The sequence below is a fragment of the Catharus ustulatus genome, chromosome 4 (genome assembly GCF_009819885.2).
Source record: "Catharus ustulatus isolate bCatUst1 chromosome 4, bCatUst1.pri.v2, whole genome shotgun sequence".
Taxonomy (NCBI): Eukaryota; Metazoa; Chordata; class Aves; order Passeriformes; family Turdidae; genus Catharus; species Catharus ustulatus.
Genome location: NC_046224.1, coordinates 15058094 through 15073628, shown reverse-complemented (window position 1 = coordinate 15073628; position 15535 = coordinate 15058094). Strand labels below are relative to the sequence as shown.

The 15535-nt window shown below is 39.0% G+C and overlaps 1 protein-coding gene across 2 annotated transcripts in view; it reads left to right on the top strand.

The window, feature by feature from the left end:
* The first annotated feature begins 2383 nt into the window (after nt 1–2383).
* Nucleotides 2384–15535, top strand: part of LRRK2 (leucine rich repeat kinase 2) — a 62998-nt gene continuing 49846 nt past the window's right edge. For both annotated transcript variants that reach the window (XM_033057910.2, XM_033057909.2), the window contains exons 1-6: nt 2384–2590; nt 2689–2774; nt 6968–7074; nt 10240–10328; nt 10722–10856; nt 12436–12570. In XM_033057910.2, coding sequence (XP_032913801.1) covers nt 2431–2590; nt 2689–2774; nt 6968–7074; nt 10240–10328; nt 10722–10856; nt 12436–12570 — 712 coding nt within the window. In that variant the 5' untranslated portion in view covers nt 2384–2430. The remainder of the gene's footprint in view (nt 2591–2688; nt 2775–6967; nt 7075–10239; nt 10329–10721; nt 10857–12435; nt 12571–15535) is intronic.

Below are 15535 nucleotides of genomic sequence, written 5' to 3'. Positions count from 1 at the left end.
TGAGCCTTAGATGTGGGCCATAACTCAGACAAAAAAAGTTCTTGTCAGTCTTCTGGTGTGTTTTCTAGCAGCTTGTCCCTTCCTTTGGAGTCCCCTTTCCAGCTTTACTCCAACAGAAGCTCCTACCCCAATCAACTTCTACATGGAGCTAAAACAAAGTATAATTACAGTAGACTCAAATCTAACATTGTGTTCACTTAGAAAGTTTCTGTAAGTGTCAATACATCATTCATACATAACATTACACTGATTTCAAGAAAATATAACAATATGCATTATACACTGGATAATGAGGCCATAGAAATTGCTGTATCAAACCAGAGGAGTGTATGATGTGGAAATATAGCCTGTGGCCAAAATGAAATTGAGCCCCTGTCCTTAGAGGTGTTTAAAAAAAAGACTTGATGTGAGACTTAGTGCCATGGTCTAGTTGACAAGGTGGTGTTAGTAATAGATTGGACTTAGTGATCTCAAAGGTCTTCTCCAAACCAGTAAATTCTGTGACCCTGTACAGTCTTTTCAAACTATGTGCATATAACAACATGCTGCAGCTGATAGAGAACAGAACACTGAGACCCAGCAGAAAAAGAACAATTAGTTAAAGATCTGGGGCCCTTTGTTGTGGTCTTCATGGTAAGCCATCCACACTCACTGACAGAACATGAGAAAGAGGTCAGAAATATATGAAACTTCCAGAGCAGAAAAACATTTAAGAGGTGCTCCAGAGGCAAAGTCCTTTGATCGTCTCTCATGCTCTGATAAGAATGACATGCAGACAACTACACTTTACTATCAGAGCTCAATTTTTCTGCCAGACATCGATACAAGACAGGTCAGTAACAACTTTTAATCACTTCTACAGCTCATACAATGGTTTGGGTGGGAAGGAGACCATGAAAACCATGTCGTTTCAAGCTTCCATGGGCCGTGATACTATCCACTAGACTAGGTTGCTCAGAGCCCCATCCAGCCTGGCCTTGAGCACCCCCAGGGATGGGGCATCCATAATTTCCCCAGGCAGACTGTTAGAGCGCCTCACCACTCCCACAGCAAAGAATTTTTTCCTAGTATTCAATCTAAAATTACTGTCTTTGAATTTGAACCCATCTCTCAATTTGTTCCGGGGAAGATATATCAATATCTTCACTGGATTTTCCTAGGAAAACTACAATATAGATGCTTACCAAGATTACCTCATTCTTTCCATTCTCCTTTTGTCTGACTAATTAATATGTTTCAGAAGACTTTTGTCAAACTCTACTAGACTTCCAGAGACTTAGCAGAAGCCGGCATGCTCTCCAACCAGCACTCCAGAGAACTGCTACCTGCAGAGGAATGAACCTTGGGAGACATGTTGCAAGATTAGTGTTTGAGATACCTGATCTCTAGAAGATAGTTACTGTATTTATTCAGCAACCTCAGAAACACTAGTATAGTTTTTTTATTATTTGCCAACATAAGTAGAAAGAAGAAGAAACATTAACTCAGGACCAAGCTGTCTAGCTGAAGAATCTACAATGGCAACCAATTATTTACTGGAGGAATTACAAGTGATCCAGGACTTTGAGCCAGCTGGAACAAGCAGAGACTTCCACTACACAATATTTACTAGCAAGGAGCGTAGAAGATATGCACTGAAGATTTCATGTGGTGGAAGCCAAAAAGGACTGTGGTGAGTTGACCCCATATGGAAATCAGCTTCTCAGCAAACCCACCCTGTAAATCCCCCCCCTTATCTAGAGGTGGGAGAAAAAAACATAGATAGGAAAAGGCTCATGGGTCAAGATAAGGACAGGGAGAGATCACTCACTAATCACCATTACAGGCAAAACAGACTCATCTGGGGGAAATTAGTTTATTGCCAAACAAATTAGAGTAGGGCAATTAGAGATGGAAATGAAATCTTAAAACACCTTCACCTCACCTCTCCCTTCTTCTAAGGCTCAACTCCACACCCTTCCACAGGACACAGCCTATCAGAGACAGACTACCTCAGTGCAGGTATCCCACAGGGTCACAGATCCTCGCCCCCCAAAGCTCATCCCACCCATAAACCAAAGCCACCTATTCCACACCGCCCCCTGGCCGCTTTTTACATCGAGGCCCTGCTGGGCGGCCCCCGGGTCCCTCTCGGCAGCTCCATTGGGCAGCGGTTTCGTCAATCACTGTGAGGGGAGCTGCCCGCGGGTCTGTTCTGCTCGCCGGGCGCTTGCGCGGGGCCCACGGGCGTTTCCCAGGGATTGGGGGCCGGTCCTTGGCCGTGTCCATGGAGCAGCGCCGTGGGAGGGGCCGGAGGCCGCGGCAGGGGCGGCTCGGGAGGGCCGGGTGAGGCCGGCGCTGCGGGGCTGCACCGCGGGACAGGCCCGCACCGCCCAGCCCGGCCCTGCGCGCGTCCCGGCGGATGGGCACGGAGAGGGCAGCGGGTCGGCCATGGCCAGCGGCGGCCCCGAGGAGGGGGAGGCGGTGGCGGGGGAGGAACAAGCCCTGAGGAAGCTGGTCGTCCGGCTCCAAAACGTCCAGGAGAGGAAGCGGCTGGAGACGCTGGTGCAGACCCTGAGCGATCTGCTGGAACTGGCGGCCCGGCAGAGCGGTGAGCGCCCTGCCCTGCCCTGTCCCGCCCTGTCCTGTCCCGCCTGCCGCCAGTCTCTATCTAACACGGTCTCTCTATGTGTCTCTGTCCCCTCACAGCTCCCCGGCTCTTCAGCGGCAAAAACGTGCACGTGCCCCTGCTGCTGGTGGTGGATCTGTACCCGGGAGCGGCGGGCGTGCAGCAGGTCAGGGCCGGGCGGGCCGGGGGCCGGGGCCGCTTCCCCCGCTCCCGCTGCGCTCCGCGGGATGGGCGAGCGCGCCGCCCTTCCCGGGATAAAAGTTCTTGTTCCGCTTGTGATTTATCCTTAACTTGCTGTGTGTCTCCTGGGCCGCTTCATGAAGTGCTCTGAGCTGTAGAAGGGCGCTGTCACCGCTGGCATTTAAAGGGACCAAGCGTTCCAACTTACTGCAGACGCCACTGGCTGCGTCTCTGTTTTTACCGGCAGAAGGAGGCGAAATAAAAATAAAAATTAAGCCATGTGGATACTGTATAATGTAGGGTTCCAAATTACCAATAATGTTATCTAATATAATTTTGACGTGTCCATATTGAATTTTGCCATAGTTAGACAAACTTCCGAAAAGTACGATTTTATACTATGAATTCATATATACGTAACCGTATCCTTGAGACTTGTGCTAGCACAGTTTTTTAAAGGAGGGGGAGAATATTTTAGCTAAGAGTAAGTTCTGCAATTTAAGGTTCTACCTGCCTGCTCCTGTAATTTAACATTGGCCCATTTGGACTAGGTGTGGCACTTGCATAATTTGATGTTATATACAGCTGCCAGACTTGTCATATGAAACAACTCCTTCCTGGCAGGCATATATTAAATTTCTGATTATGCTATGCATAGAGGATGTTTATAAGCTCCAGATTTCTCTGCATATCACTTCATTTTTATTTTTTTTAATTATTAAGCCTATTTATATAGTTACAATATTTTGGGCATTTTTCAATTTAGCTGGAAGGCAAAACATGAATTCTATTGCAAATGCCTTTTAAATAATAATATATTTTAATGTTTTGAGTTTGGAAATTTTTCTGTGTACTAGGCCTTAGCTAGAGTTCAAAAGCCCAAAAATCTAGATTAAGTATGAAATTGTGTTTCTGTAGTGATTAATCTGAAATACCAGTGATCTCAGGTTTTCTTTGAAAAGTAAATACTTGTGCAGTGTCTTAAGGTTTTACTTGTTTTGGTATTTGATTGTCAGGTTAACAAATATAGCTATATGAATCAGCAGTTATTTTCAAGATAAAGCACATTAGATATATAACAGTTTATAAAAGCTCTTGCCTGAAGTCTAAACTTGGAAGTAAAACATCAGTCACAACAAGAAGTTGGTATGAAATGATAGCACAAGACTCTCAGAATTGCATAAGTGATTAATTTTCATTTTAATTTTCTTAAAATACCTCATTCTAATGCATAATTTTAAAGTTAATTTTAATCTTCTGCCTGCCTACATTTGCATCATACAATGTTTCAGTTTAGAAGTTCTGGATCTCCTTTACATTACTATGTTGTGTTGCAATGGGATTTGTGTTGCCCAAATCCCATTCCTCACAAAATGTTTTTGGCAGCTTTTCTTTCACATTCAGTTCTGATGTTTACAGACATTCACACTATGTAAGTAGAGCTGTCTTCTTGCTTCATTCACTGCTATTTGTAATCTTTGTGAATTAATTCTCACTTTACAGCAGTGGCGAGGTAATGAGGTCCTGATTTCAGTGCAGTCTCTTTGCACTATTAATGATTTTTTAAATTGAATAAATAATTTATCATCCTCCTTTTGGCATTGTAAAAAAAATGACTCATAGAAGAGAATAAGCACAGTTAGAAATATAGCTGAAATGAGAATTTTCTTTACCTCCCCTCTTTAACTGGTTACAAAGCATCATGGGTTGCTGCTGTTCCACTCACTTGTACAGGGTTAATTTGCCTGGTAGATCAATACTGCAAGTACTGGCCCAAGTTGACTGCAGGCACAAAACCTGCAAGCTCCTTCAGAAATAGGAAGGTACTGGTGTGGAAAGCTAGTAGTTCCTGTAAGTAAAATATATATATCTTTAAGTAAATAGAGTAGTTTTCTGCATTTCTCTGGCAATGATTGGAGCAGCTTAGAAACTCTAGAGCAAAATATGAGTGCACTTGAGTAAAGAGCAGTCAACAGAGCTGTATTGTCTTACGTAGATAGTGGAACCTAATGTAATAGAAATTAACTCATGCTAACAACAAAATGGGTCTGGTTTAATGAGTTTCAGAGGTGCTACCAACTCTTTCTGTATATAAAGACCTGGTTACATCTTTATAAGGATGTCTTTGCTTTGTTTCCCTTTCCTATAACTTTTAGGATTTCTGTTATTTAAAAGATCCTTGCTTTCTTACTTAAATATCAAACAGCTAGTAAGCTCTCTGTTATCTCAGGTTATGATTTTAATATTGTAAAATAGACCACATATCCACAGGTCAGATGTTTCCATTGATCTTCTCTGGATCCACAGTTCTGATAAATGCTTGTCAATACTTGCAGTCCTAACAATCCAAATAAAAATGTTCAATGGGAATATAAAATTCATCAGAAACAGTTAATACAGAAAGGAGTTTTCTAAAGTAATTAAGCAAGTTTTCATCAGATTCTAAATTTTGTAATTACAGGATGCTGTTATAAAGTGGGATTTCTAAAATAAAATGTTTTCTAAGTTTATCAATTGTCACCTCTACAATGTTTTTGAAATTTGCACCTGATTTGACTGTCACCAATAAATTCTATACTGCTTGGAATATGGAAAGCTAGGGAATTGCATATCCTCATATTGGGCTGATGGTTACTAAGACTATTCATTGTACCTACACTTAATTAGGACTCAGTTACACAGACCAGCCTGAATGTCCATAGTAAATGATTTGTAGTCTCTTGCAACCTGGTGTGCAAGGAAGAGAAGTGCATGGAAATTGGCTCACAGTCAAACTCAGTCCGCAGATATTAGGGTTGTAATTGGCTTAAAATGTTTGTGTCTGCAAATCTAAACTGAAGCAGAAACAGAAGTACTGCAGATATGGTCTGTGCTCACTCTGCAACCAAATATGTGAAAGACAGAAGTGGAATTTCAGTCCCCAGGGAGCTACACTACCTTTTGCACACTCTACAAAGCTGTCAAGAAAGTTGCCTATATTCAAGCTTACGCTGTTCGTTGGGTGACTCTGCATTACCAGACCTGTAATTCCATGTCTCTAGTCCACTGATTGCAGGGTTAGGGATCATGCACTTTGTGTGAACTTCACTGTTAAACTCTTTGGAGGTGGCCATTTACATTCCTGTTGTTGGCTGTCCCATCTTGACCTCTTTGCTTTACATAACTCTTCTGTGAAAAAGTAATCCAGGTATGCATAGAGTCTTTGTGACATTATTTTCTGCCTTGACTCTAAAAGCATAGAGGCCTGCTTCCAATTTTTATTTACTTATAGGCTGAAGGAAACTCACATGCCTTGTTATGATTCCTTTTTGTAAAATCTGCTTCATCTTGACTTTTGACATTTCACAGTTCACTACTTTTCTTTCAATACAGAGGGGTTATCTTTTGTCAGTTATTTCTTTGTACAGATTTTGCTTACTGCTTCCTCACAGTAGTTCAGTCCTATCAGCCTGTAACCATTCCATAAGAGAGCAGATTTCTCCAATACAGAAGATCAAAGAGGAACATTTTTACCTTTTGACATTATTTACAGATGTTTGAAAATCAAGAATTTTCATAGCATGAAGCAGGTAGTTATTAAGAACAAATACATTGGGTTTACTTGTCTTTCACTCCTTGTGATCTCAAATCTTCTACTGCCTTCATTACATTTTGAAAGCACACAGTGCTGAGGGTTGAGGGCAAGAATATGAAATGTATGATAATTGTTTATGTATCTCATCCCCATTTAAGACATTGGAGACCTTTAAAAACCTATACTTTATTCTTATGATTTGCAATTAAGTGGCAAGTTCTTATGAAAACATAATTTTTCATTCAAGCTGAACCACCTGTAATAGTGCAGAGGTTTTCCCTGGCCAGTGATAACATCCTATGGATCACATCATATGTTTCTGTCTATCAGCAGCTCATTTAACTTTGTGCCCTTTATCCTCAAGAAGTGCTGAAGCAGATAGAGAGTGATGTGTTCCTGCAAGCAATGCAAACAGAATCATTAGCATATGTTTTACTTCCATGTTTTAACTTTCCATACCATTTGTCTTGTGTGAATTAATTTTCCCTTACTGATTTGGCTAGGTAACAGAACAGCTGTCTTGCAAAACGCAAGGATATTAGAAGACAATGTAGAATTTCCAAGCAGAATATATATTCTAAAATAGCTGCATTTTTGTTTTACAGATGGGCTGGTCACTTCTTTGTAAATTAATAGAAATTTGTCCAAGTACTCTGCAAAACATAGCTCCTAAGGATGTTGGGAAGGACTGGGAAGTACTGGGTGTTCACCAGTAAGTATTATGTATAGAAAGAGTTTGCCAGAATGTTTGGTCATCTTGGCAGCATGTATACGCAATGAAATATATAAAGTTATTACATCAGCTTTTTTGTGCATTTCTTCAGCTTTGAGAATGTGACATACATAAACAGGGATCTTATCCATGGATTTAAATATGTGGTGCAGAAAGTAAAGGAGATTGAGTCAGGCCTTTTTTAGTGACACTCAGTGAAAGAATGGGAAGCAAAGGGCCCAAATTGAAATATAGGAAATTCCACTTACACGTTAAAAAAAAATTCTAAGTAACCTTTTTGGCAGATGCTGTATTACCTTGGATGTTCGTATGTGGTTTTTTTTCCAAATGTGAGGAATTATATCCACAAACCTAAAGTAGTGTAAATCAAGAAGAGGAGATTTTGTCACACCTGTTAGTATTGTCTTAAAGGTAGGTATTTATACTGATCACCTCAACTACGTGTGAATTCACTGGATACAATTATCTTCAGAAGGGATGGTTCTGTCCTTTCGGTAAATGGAGCAAATTGTGGTTTGGACTCGGTCAGCTGTCGTCCATCAGCTGTCAAAGGAAGCCTAAGCAAGTGTTTTCTGGATGTCTGTGGTTAGGTGGGACGAACACCCACTTAGGTTGACTGAGTAATTGCCCAATAGCAGAAATGCTAATTGTAGATGTAGGCACCATGCACGTGGGGGTTGGTTTGGGGGTTTGGTTAGGTGCTCTCTCTCTTGGGCAGATTGCTGCCCTCAGGGCTGATAATGACAGCAGCAAGCACCTACAGCCTTGTAACTCTGTGAATCTACCTCCATGGTCCTTACTTACCACACCCTTCCTTGGAAAGGTTGCTATTGAAAAGTCGCATAAAGATGCATTTTGATTTTGGAGGGGTTTGTTTATTTGTTTTATAGTGGCTAGAATATGTGGTCAGTAAGGGAATGAACTCCCTTGAAAGATGTGTTGGCAGTTTTTGTTGGAAAGCAAAAGTGGTTTGAGTTGCTTTTCATGAGCAAGAAATAACTGAACTGAATCTACACATGCTAGTTACAATTATTTTGGCAGCTTAAAAGCTTGCTAATTGACTGAAAGTTATCCTGAGAGCTGGAGATACTGCTGCTCATTCTCGGGTCCCAGAAAAATTACTTTCTGGTACTGATTTTTCCACAGCCTCCTCAGCACCCACGCAGTGTGTGTAGTTAACAAAGCATCCTTTTCAAACTCAAACTTCACTAAAGATCTGATGATCGCATTGCTCTACAGATTCCTTCTTGGTAGCAATATCTCAGCCAACTGTGTATCCCTGTCTGACATGTTGACAGTTTTCCTTGCTGTGGAGAGACTTAGTGGTGGAGTGGGCTCAGGCATTTCTGTCAGTGCCAAAGGCAGAGCATGCCAGCTAAACTATGTCTCATGTTCCTTGAGCATGGATTGTACTGGAATTGCAGTGAATCAACACCATAATGAATCCATGCTGTTTACAGCAAGGCAGGAAACAGTAACAATAGAGAATAAAAGGTCATTTTTTTTCAGGAGATTTTCCCTTTTGAATGTGTAACTATTTTAGGAGAATAGGAATATTAAACTAGAAAAAGCATTTCTTTCTTTTGTCTCTCAGCTATAATCCAACTTGACTACACTGCAGTTATATTTACAAATGGTAGTTTGCTAATGATTTAGATGTTTTTGACAGACAGTATAAAAAATAATTAAATAGTCGTTATCACTGTGAAGAGAATTTCCTTCCGTATATTTGCATTCTTTCCACAAGCTTTTAAATAGACTTCATGAGATGTTTTGTAATCTCTTATGTTAAACTTTGCTACAGCAGAAGTAGTTTAGAAAGGTTTACATCCTTCTTCTTCGTTATACTTGAAATGGGAGGATATATAGGAGGGAATTCTCTAAAGGTAAATTTAGAAAATTGATGTTATACCTATAACTGTTTGTTGTACTTCTCATCAGATTTTGCCTCTTGTGTCTACTTTGGTCATTATAGCTACAACACTAGTGCTAAAACAGTGGAGAGAGAAACTAGCAGCATCATAGTATGAAGGGAAAACATTCATTCCAGCTTATAAAATTAGACTTCAGCATGGCAAACAACATCACTGCCAGAGCTGGGGTATGAAATTCAGATGAAACTTCAAGTGCTGCTTGTGTTTTGTAAGACAGGTTAAGAATATCAACTAAAGTATCACAAACTACTGCACAATCTATTTTTATTAGATGTTCTATATGCAAAGATTCAAATTTGATTATAAAAATTGCAGCATCAAGCCCTTTAAAATAAGGAAAAGTTAAAAAAAGTTTTAGATTTTTGAGTGTAAGTCTATGCATTTTAATTTAGTTTTTAATTACAGTTCCCCCCCCCATTTTGTGATATGCCTCATTCAGTGTGATATCAATGCTTTGACGATTTTATTTTTTTGAAGAGGTGTTACAGATTTTTAGTGTTACAGATAGTAGTTTGAGTAAAATGTGTTAAAAATATCTACTGATTTTTAAGTGTCCAGTTTCATACACGACCTGAATTTTGCAGTACTTGACATTGTTTGGCTCTCTCTGTTTAACAAGTCAGAACACGCTTACATAAAGTACAGAGTGTGCAGCTGGCAGTCTTGGAAATGTTTCTTTTTAGTAAGTTGTCCAGCATCATGTAAGTAGGACTGAAATATAGGGTAGAGTCCATCAAGATACTATTCAGGTTCTTCAGCTGGCAAACTGCTGCTTCTCTTCCACCAAACCCTTGGTTGTCCAGTGTAACTGAGCTCTTGCTGCAAGCAGAGCAGTGCTGTCCACACTCCCTGGTATTCCACAGACTGGTGCTCTGGAGAGTAACCACCTCCTAAATGACCCTGCAGAATTAATTTATATAACTAAGTAAAAATTAAAGTCAGTTGGATAGATTATGAACTATGAGTTCATTAAAATTATCAGCTAATTATCAACTAATAGTTGAAATTCTAATATTACTTAATTTGTGACTTGAAAAAATATAAACTGAAATAAAAGGGTTTTTTAAAAAATATTTGAGAGCTTTTTAAGGTTTTACTAATTTCTGTAACTACTTCTGTTTTCAAAGTATGTGTTTGATAAAAATTTGTGTGTGTCAATATTTATTTAGCTATAACTCTTTTTCCCCTTTTTTTTGTCTTTAATTTTTAGGCAGATTCTTAAAATGCTTACAGTCCACAAAGGAAATATAAATCTTTCAGTAATAGGACTAAAAGCATTAAATCTACTCCTCATGTCAGGTATTGTGTGCTTTACTTTCCTGTTTCATCTAAGCCTTTAAAACACAGAGCTGATACGAAGTGTGTGACTGCACATGGCAGACTGGATTTTTTTCTCTGTTTTACTCCATGAGGTCACTTGTCATTTGTACTTGTATACAAAATAATAGGAATACTATTTTGCACCTTTTTTACCAGATAGGTGTGAGCTGTCTTTCAGTGGTAAAATTTTAGAACATCAGTACTACTGTAAAATGCTACCTTAAAAGATAGCTTTGTCATGGGTTATACAAAGTTGGATTTGAACTGTCGGAGTAAACTTAAGGACAGTATTAAATAATTTTTGATTTATAGTTTTTCAATGAAAATGTTGAGAAATAATCAATGCAACATGTAATCTCTTCTGCTGTTCAGACATAATTGCTTTCCTGCTCTTGGAAGAAGAGGTGGATGTGTTTTCCTTGGTATTTAATGCCATGCACACCTTCCCTAAAAATGAAGAGATCCAGCAGCACGGATGTAAAGCGTTACACAAACTTTTTGAGAAAGGTATTTTATCTTGTAGTTTATGATGTTAGAAAAATGTACAGATTGGGAGGGATGACAAATATTAATTAAAATGAATTATTAATTTAAATGAATTTTTGCATTCCAGATTGGTTTGTAGATTGTCTGTTCTTAAATGAACTAGCACGAAACAGACTTTCCAAGTGATATCACAAATTATATAAATTAGAGCAATGAATATGATATCTTTAAAAAAATCAAAATGTCCCTACATTTCTAACTCCATAGTTAACTGAAAAGATGGATTTAACATTGATCAGTAACTCGAATAAAGAATAGTGACTTTTTATTTTAATTCTCAAAAACAGGATCGTGCATTTAAAGACTGTAAATTTTAATAACATGAACAGTTCTAATATCAAGCAAAATGTTTGTACTTTAGAAAATTACTTGGTTCTGCTTTTTACTCTGACAATGCTAATAGGTGATCATGTGGCCATACCATATTCCCATTTATTTGAAAAAAGAAGTCACTGTGTATTGAATTTTTGCAGAAATCTCAGGAACTGTGCATGTACTGCCAGAAGTCCCCTTGCTTTGAATTGAATTTCTTGATTCAAAATAAATACTGAGAAATGCTATTGCTCTGCTGTACTCCTTTGCTTCAAAGATTGGTTCTTTCTGGCACCATTCTATATTGCTTTTTTAAGTCTTTCTCCCACATGCGTGCTTGAAATTATCTTCTCTGTTCCTTTTCCTGTGCCTAAATACTTTTGCCCTGCTGTACCTTCTCTTCAGTCTGCTCTAAAGTCTGAACTTCTTATGTTTTCTGTAAGTGCCAGATTTTCACAGATCTGACTGCAGGTGCAGACCTGCATACCTTCTTCTTGATGGCAACACCAATGTGACAAATTCCTAGGCTGCTCCTACCTCATTTTCTCTACCTCTGAGCCACCTTGTCAGTTTTTGTTATGTGAATGTTTACATAACCTTATCTTGAACTAGATTCAGGAAGCAATTCTGCTTGTGAAATTTAAAAGGTGTTCTTTCTCATCCTGGGTCAGTTCCCTTATCTGGTTCATTGCACAGCCAGACAGTTATGTCAGTAGGAGTAAGAGGGGCCAGGAAGAGAAAAACCTTAAGCCATAAGGTATGATATTATTAAAGCAAAGCTTTATGGATAAGAAGTTCATTATTAAAAATAAATAAATAAAATCAGAGTATCTGAAATGGCATTCCCTAATTGGTTTTTTCCACTATATGCTTAGCTTCTCCCTCATTTATATACTGTCTTGGTTTGGACTATCTGTGGAAACTTGGTTTGGATACCATTCTGTGAAACAGGCTAAAAGACTTCTAAAATCCAGATTCATAAGGTAGCATTTAAAAGTCAGAACTCAATTACATAAAGTGTAAAGCTAGAAAAAGGTGTTTATAAAGTAGTTCGGTTTTTAGTTAAAAAAACCATAATAATGAAAGTACATAGCGAGTGTTTTACTTCCTGTGAAATATAGAAAATAAATATAAGGAAACTTGATAAAAACAGTTGTCTTTTCTCAGGATGTACCCAGATAAGAATTATTTCCTCAAAATATACTGTATCTCTTGCCTTTCAATTTAGTTACAGAAGAGCAGCTGACTGAATTTGTTGAAAGCAAGGATCATGTGATCATACTGAAAGTATTTAAAGAGTTTCCAGAGAAAGAAGAGGTGATTCTTCCTGCACTTTATTCATTACATTCCTTAGCTGGTCCACGTAAGTATTTGATGTTATTTTCGATTCCTTTTCTCCCACATTGTGCATGAGCTCATGCTTTCTCTGATTGCAAAAAGTAATCTTTGTGTGATTGCAAAAAAATCATTGAGAAATTGAGAACTGGTTGGGAATTGCCAGAAAATCACCTTCTTGTTCTCTTTGGGATTTTTTTTTTTAATGGGGTATTTTTCATATTTAACCATTAAAGCAGAAATCTCTCCTAAATAACATAAAAATACTTTCTTCCACTTGGAGTAAGTAGTAGCAAAGATGCTCATCATGGTTGCAGGGACTGAAGTTCAAGACCCTGCCCTGTTATCTTTTATTACTTGAAAAATAAGATATATCTATTGACTAAATAAGTCTTCAGTGAATTCATGTCACAGATAAAGAATATTCTTGGCAAAGTCTGCCCCACAAAGGGAAAATTGCCCATATAAATTCAGTGGCCAGGCCTGGGAGAAGTGAGTTCAGACACCAGCTGTGGTCATTCAGTGGTGGCTGCAGTGGCGAGCATTGGTAGCACTGTGCATGTGGGAGCCTTGCAGTGTCCTCAAGTGTTGTGCAGTAAGACTGGAAGAAAATGGCTTTGTTACCTCTAGTCTCTGGTACCAGCAGTCCCTGTTCTATGCAAAATCAGATCCTGAGAAATGTGTTTGATGATTTGTGTCAATTTGTTGACAGCGATCTGATCTTGTTGACACAGAGGCAGCTTTTGTCAGCTTCCTGCTGTCAAATTTTGGGAAACATAGAGCAGGGTTCTGCTCTCCATGTCTTTCATGAAGGGCATAGTGTACCTCCTGCAAATGTGTTTCCTTAAAATGCCTTGGTCATCCATCTTGTCTGGCTCTATAGGAACTGTGCTGGCCCCATGAATGCCCACGGAGCAAGAACTAGACTAGAGTGTCCTGCATTACATCAGACTCCAACCAATGTAGTTCCTGTTTCTTAAAATTCTTGCTGTTCCAGTTTGTGTTTACAAAGTTTAGTATTCCTTGAGTCAGAAATAATTTTACCCTAGCCCAGAAGTTACTGCTGTTTGAGGGAAGAGGATCCCAGCTTATAAGTCCTTTTCAAAACTGTAAATAGTTAAACAGTGTAACAAGAGAAGGCATGAAAAAACCTGCTCTAAAGTAGGTATTCAGTACTCTGATTTCTAATATTGAAAGATTGAAAATAGCCAGAGGATCAGAGACTGCTTGCACATGAATTTTCAAATCTGGTATTCATACTCTTGGTTGGTGCCATCCCTCAAGAGCGCAACAAAATGTATTCCATTAACGCCACCATGGAGAAAATAATTCAGTGTAAGCATACACTGTAACTTACCCAGTAGCAAAATGTCTCCCCATACCCTGAAGTTCAAGTCTCTATTCTGCGTGGGTACCTCACTTTGCTTTTTTTCATTAATACATACTTAGACTTGGTTCTGGCTCGTGTCATAGGAAATAGTATGGTAAGGGTTTATTCCAGTGCTGTACAAGAACTCTTAAATCTCAGTAATATGTGTGGCATGAGAAAAATGCTTTGCTGCTGACTGTCCTCCAGAGTGGAGTGGTGGATCACAGGATGTTACCCATGTAAATGGCTGGCATAGGGAGCCAGCCAGGCTTGGGCTCTCTTTGGTAGGGAGAAACAGTCACAAGAGGAAGTTTACCTAACCCTAAACCAGCTGGGATGAGTCCCCATACAGAGTGCTCAGATCTCATTATCAATTGCTGAGAGAACCTAAATCACCATGTTTTGGTGGTTAAGAATAAATGAGATCTGCTCTGCCTCTTTTACTCTGACTTGTTCTGGGAAACAATGACTCTGTGCAGATGTGCCGTTGCTTGGATCTTGCAGATTTCAACATGCTGTTTGTTCTGCTGTCTCCACAGTGATCAATTTTGGAATCATCTATTTTACTATATTCATAAGTATCACCTTTGAAATTGTAACTTACTGTGGAGAGATGCAGTACTGTCTTGTGGAATGAGTGTTTTCAGTTAAGAATGACATGATAAATTGCTGTCATATTAAAGCATTGTGAAAGGCATCCTCCTTCATTATGATATAGAATGCTTCAGAAATGCTTCCCACTCAGAGCTTGCTTTTTCATCCAGTGGGTTGTCATTATTTAATATTTAGAGATATACTATTTTAAAGATTTGCTGATCTTTTAAAAATGGTAATTACCTTTAATAATACTGTTGTGAATATTTCTCTTATGTTGTATCCAGGGAAGCCAAGCTGTTGAAAGAACAATTAAGAAAATATATAGACCTCAGCAGAGTAATGCTGACTCCTTTGGGGTTGGTGACAGGACTCCCTTTGATTAATTTGTACCAGGATTTTGGCCAGAATTTCTTGAGTTCGTATTCTGTCTCATACCCTGGATAGAAATACTACAAGAATACTTTCATATTTCATATGCTATTCATATGTGTTTTATCTACCATGTTGCTGTTTTGCCTGAAATTACTCTATGTGAGATCACTCTGTCCTCAGTTGGAATGGAGACATTCTGTCTTTGTATGGGCTTACATGATTGCCCTGTTGGTTTCTGTATCTGGCCTGAGTAATAAACAGTAAACAGGGTGAGAGTGACCAAACTCTGGCACAGTTTTCTTGGAGGGGCTATGAAGTTTCCATCCTTGGAAATACTCAGAAGCCTTCTGGACAACCTGTTGTAGGCAGCCCTGCTTGAGCATGTGGGTTGGACACCATGACCTTTTAGCTGTTCCGTCCAATGTCAGCCTTCTGTGACTCTGTGAAATACAGGGTGTGTAATGGATTTTAAAATATTGCAGGAACATTAGGTGAATATTTCAGTACCCTCAGTACACAACAGATATACAGTAGAACTCATTTATATGAAAATAATAACTTCCTCACTTGCCCCCTGAAAAAGAAGGAAATTCAGAAATACATTATTAAACCAAATAAATTACTACAGAATAAATTTTATGAGAAAAAAAAATCT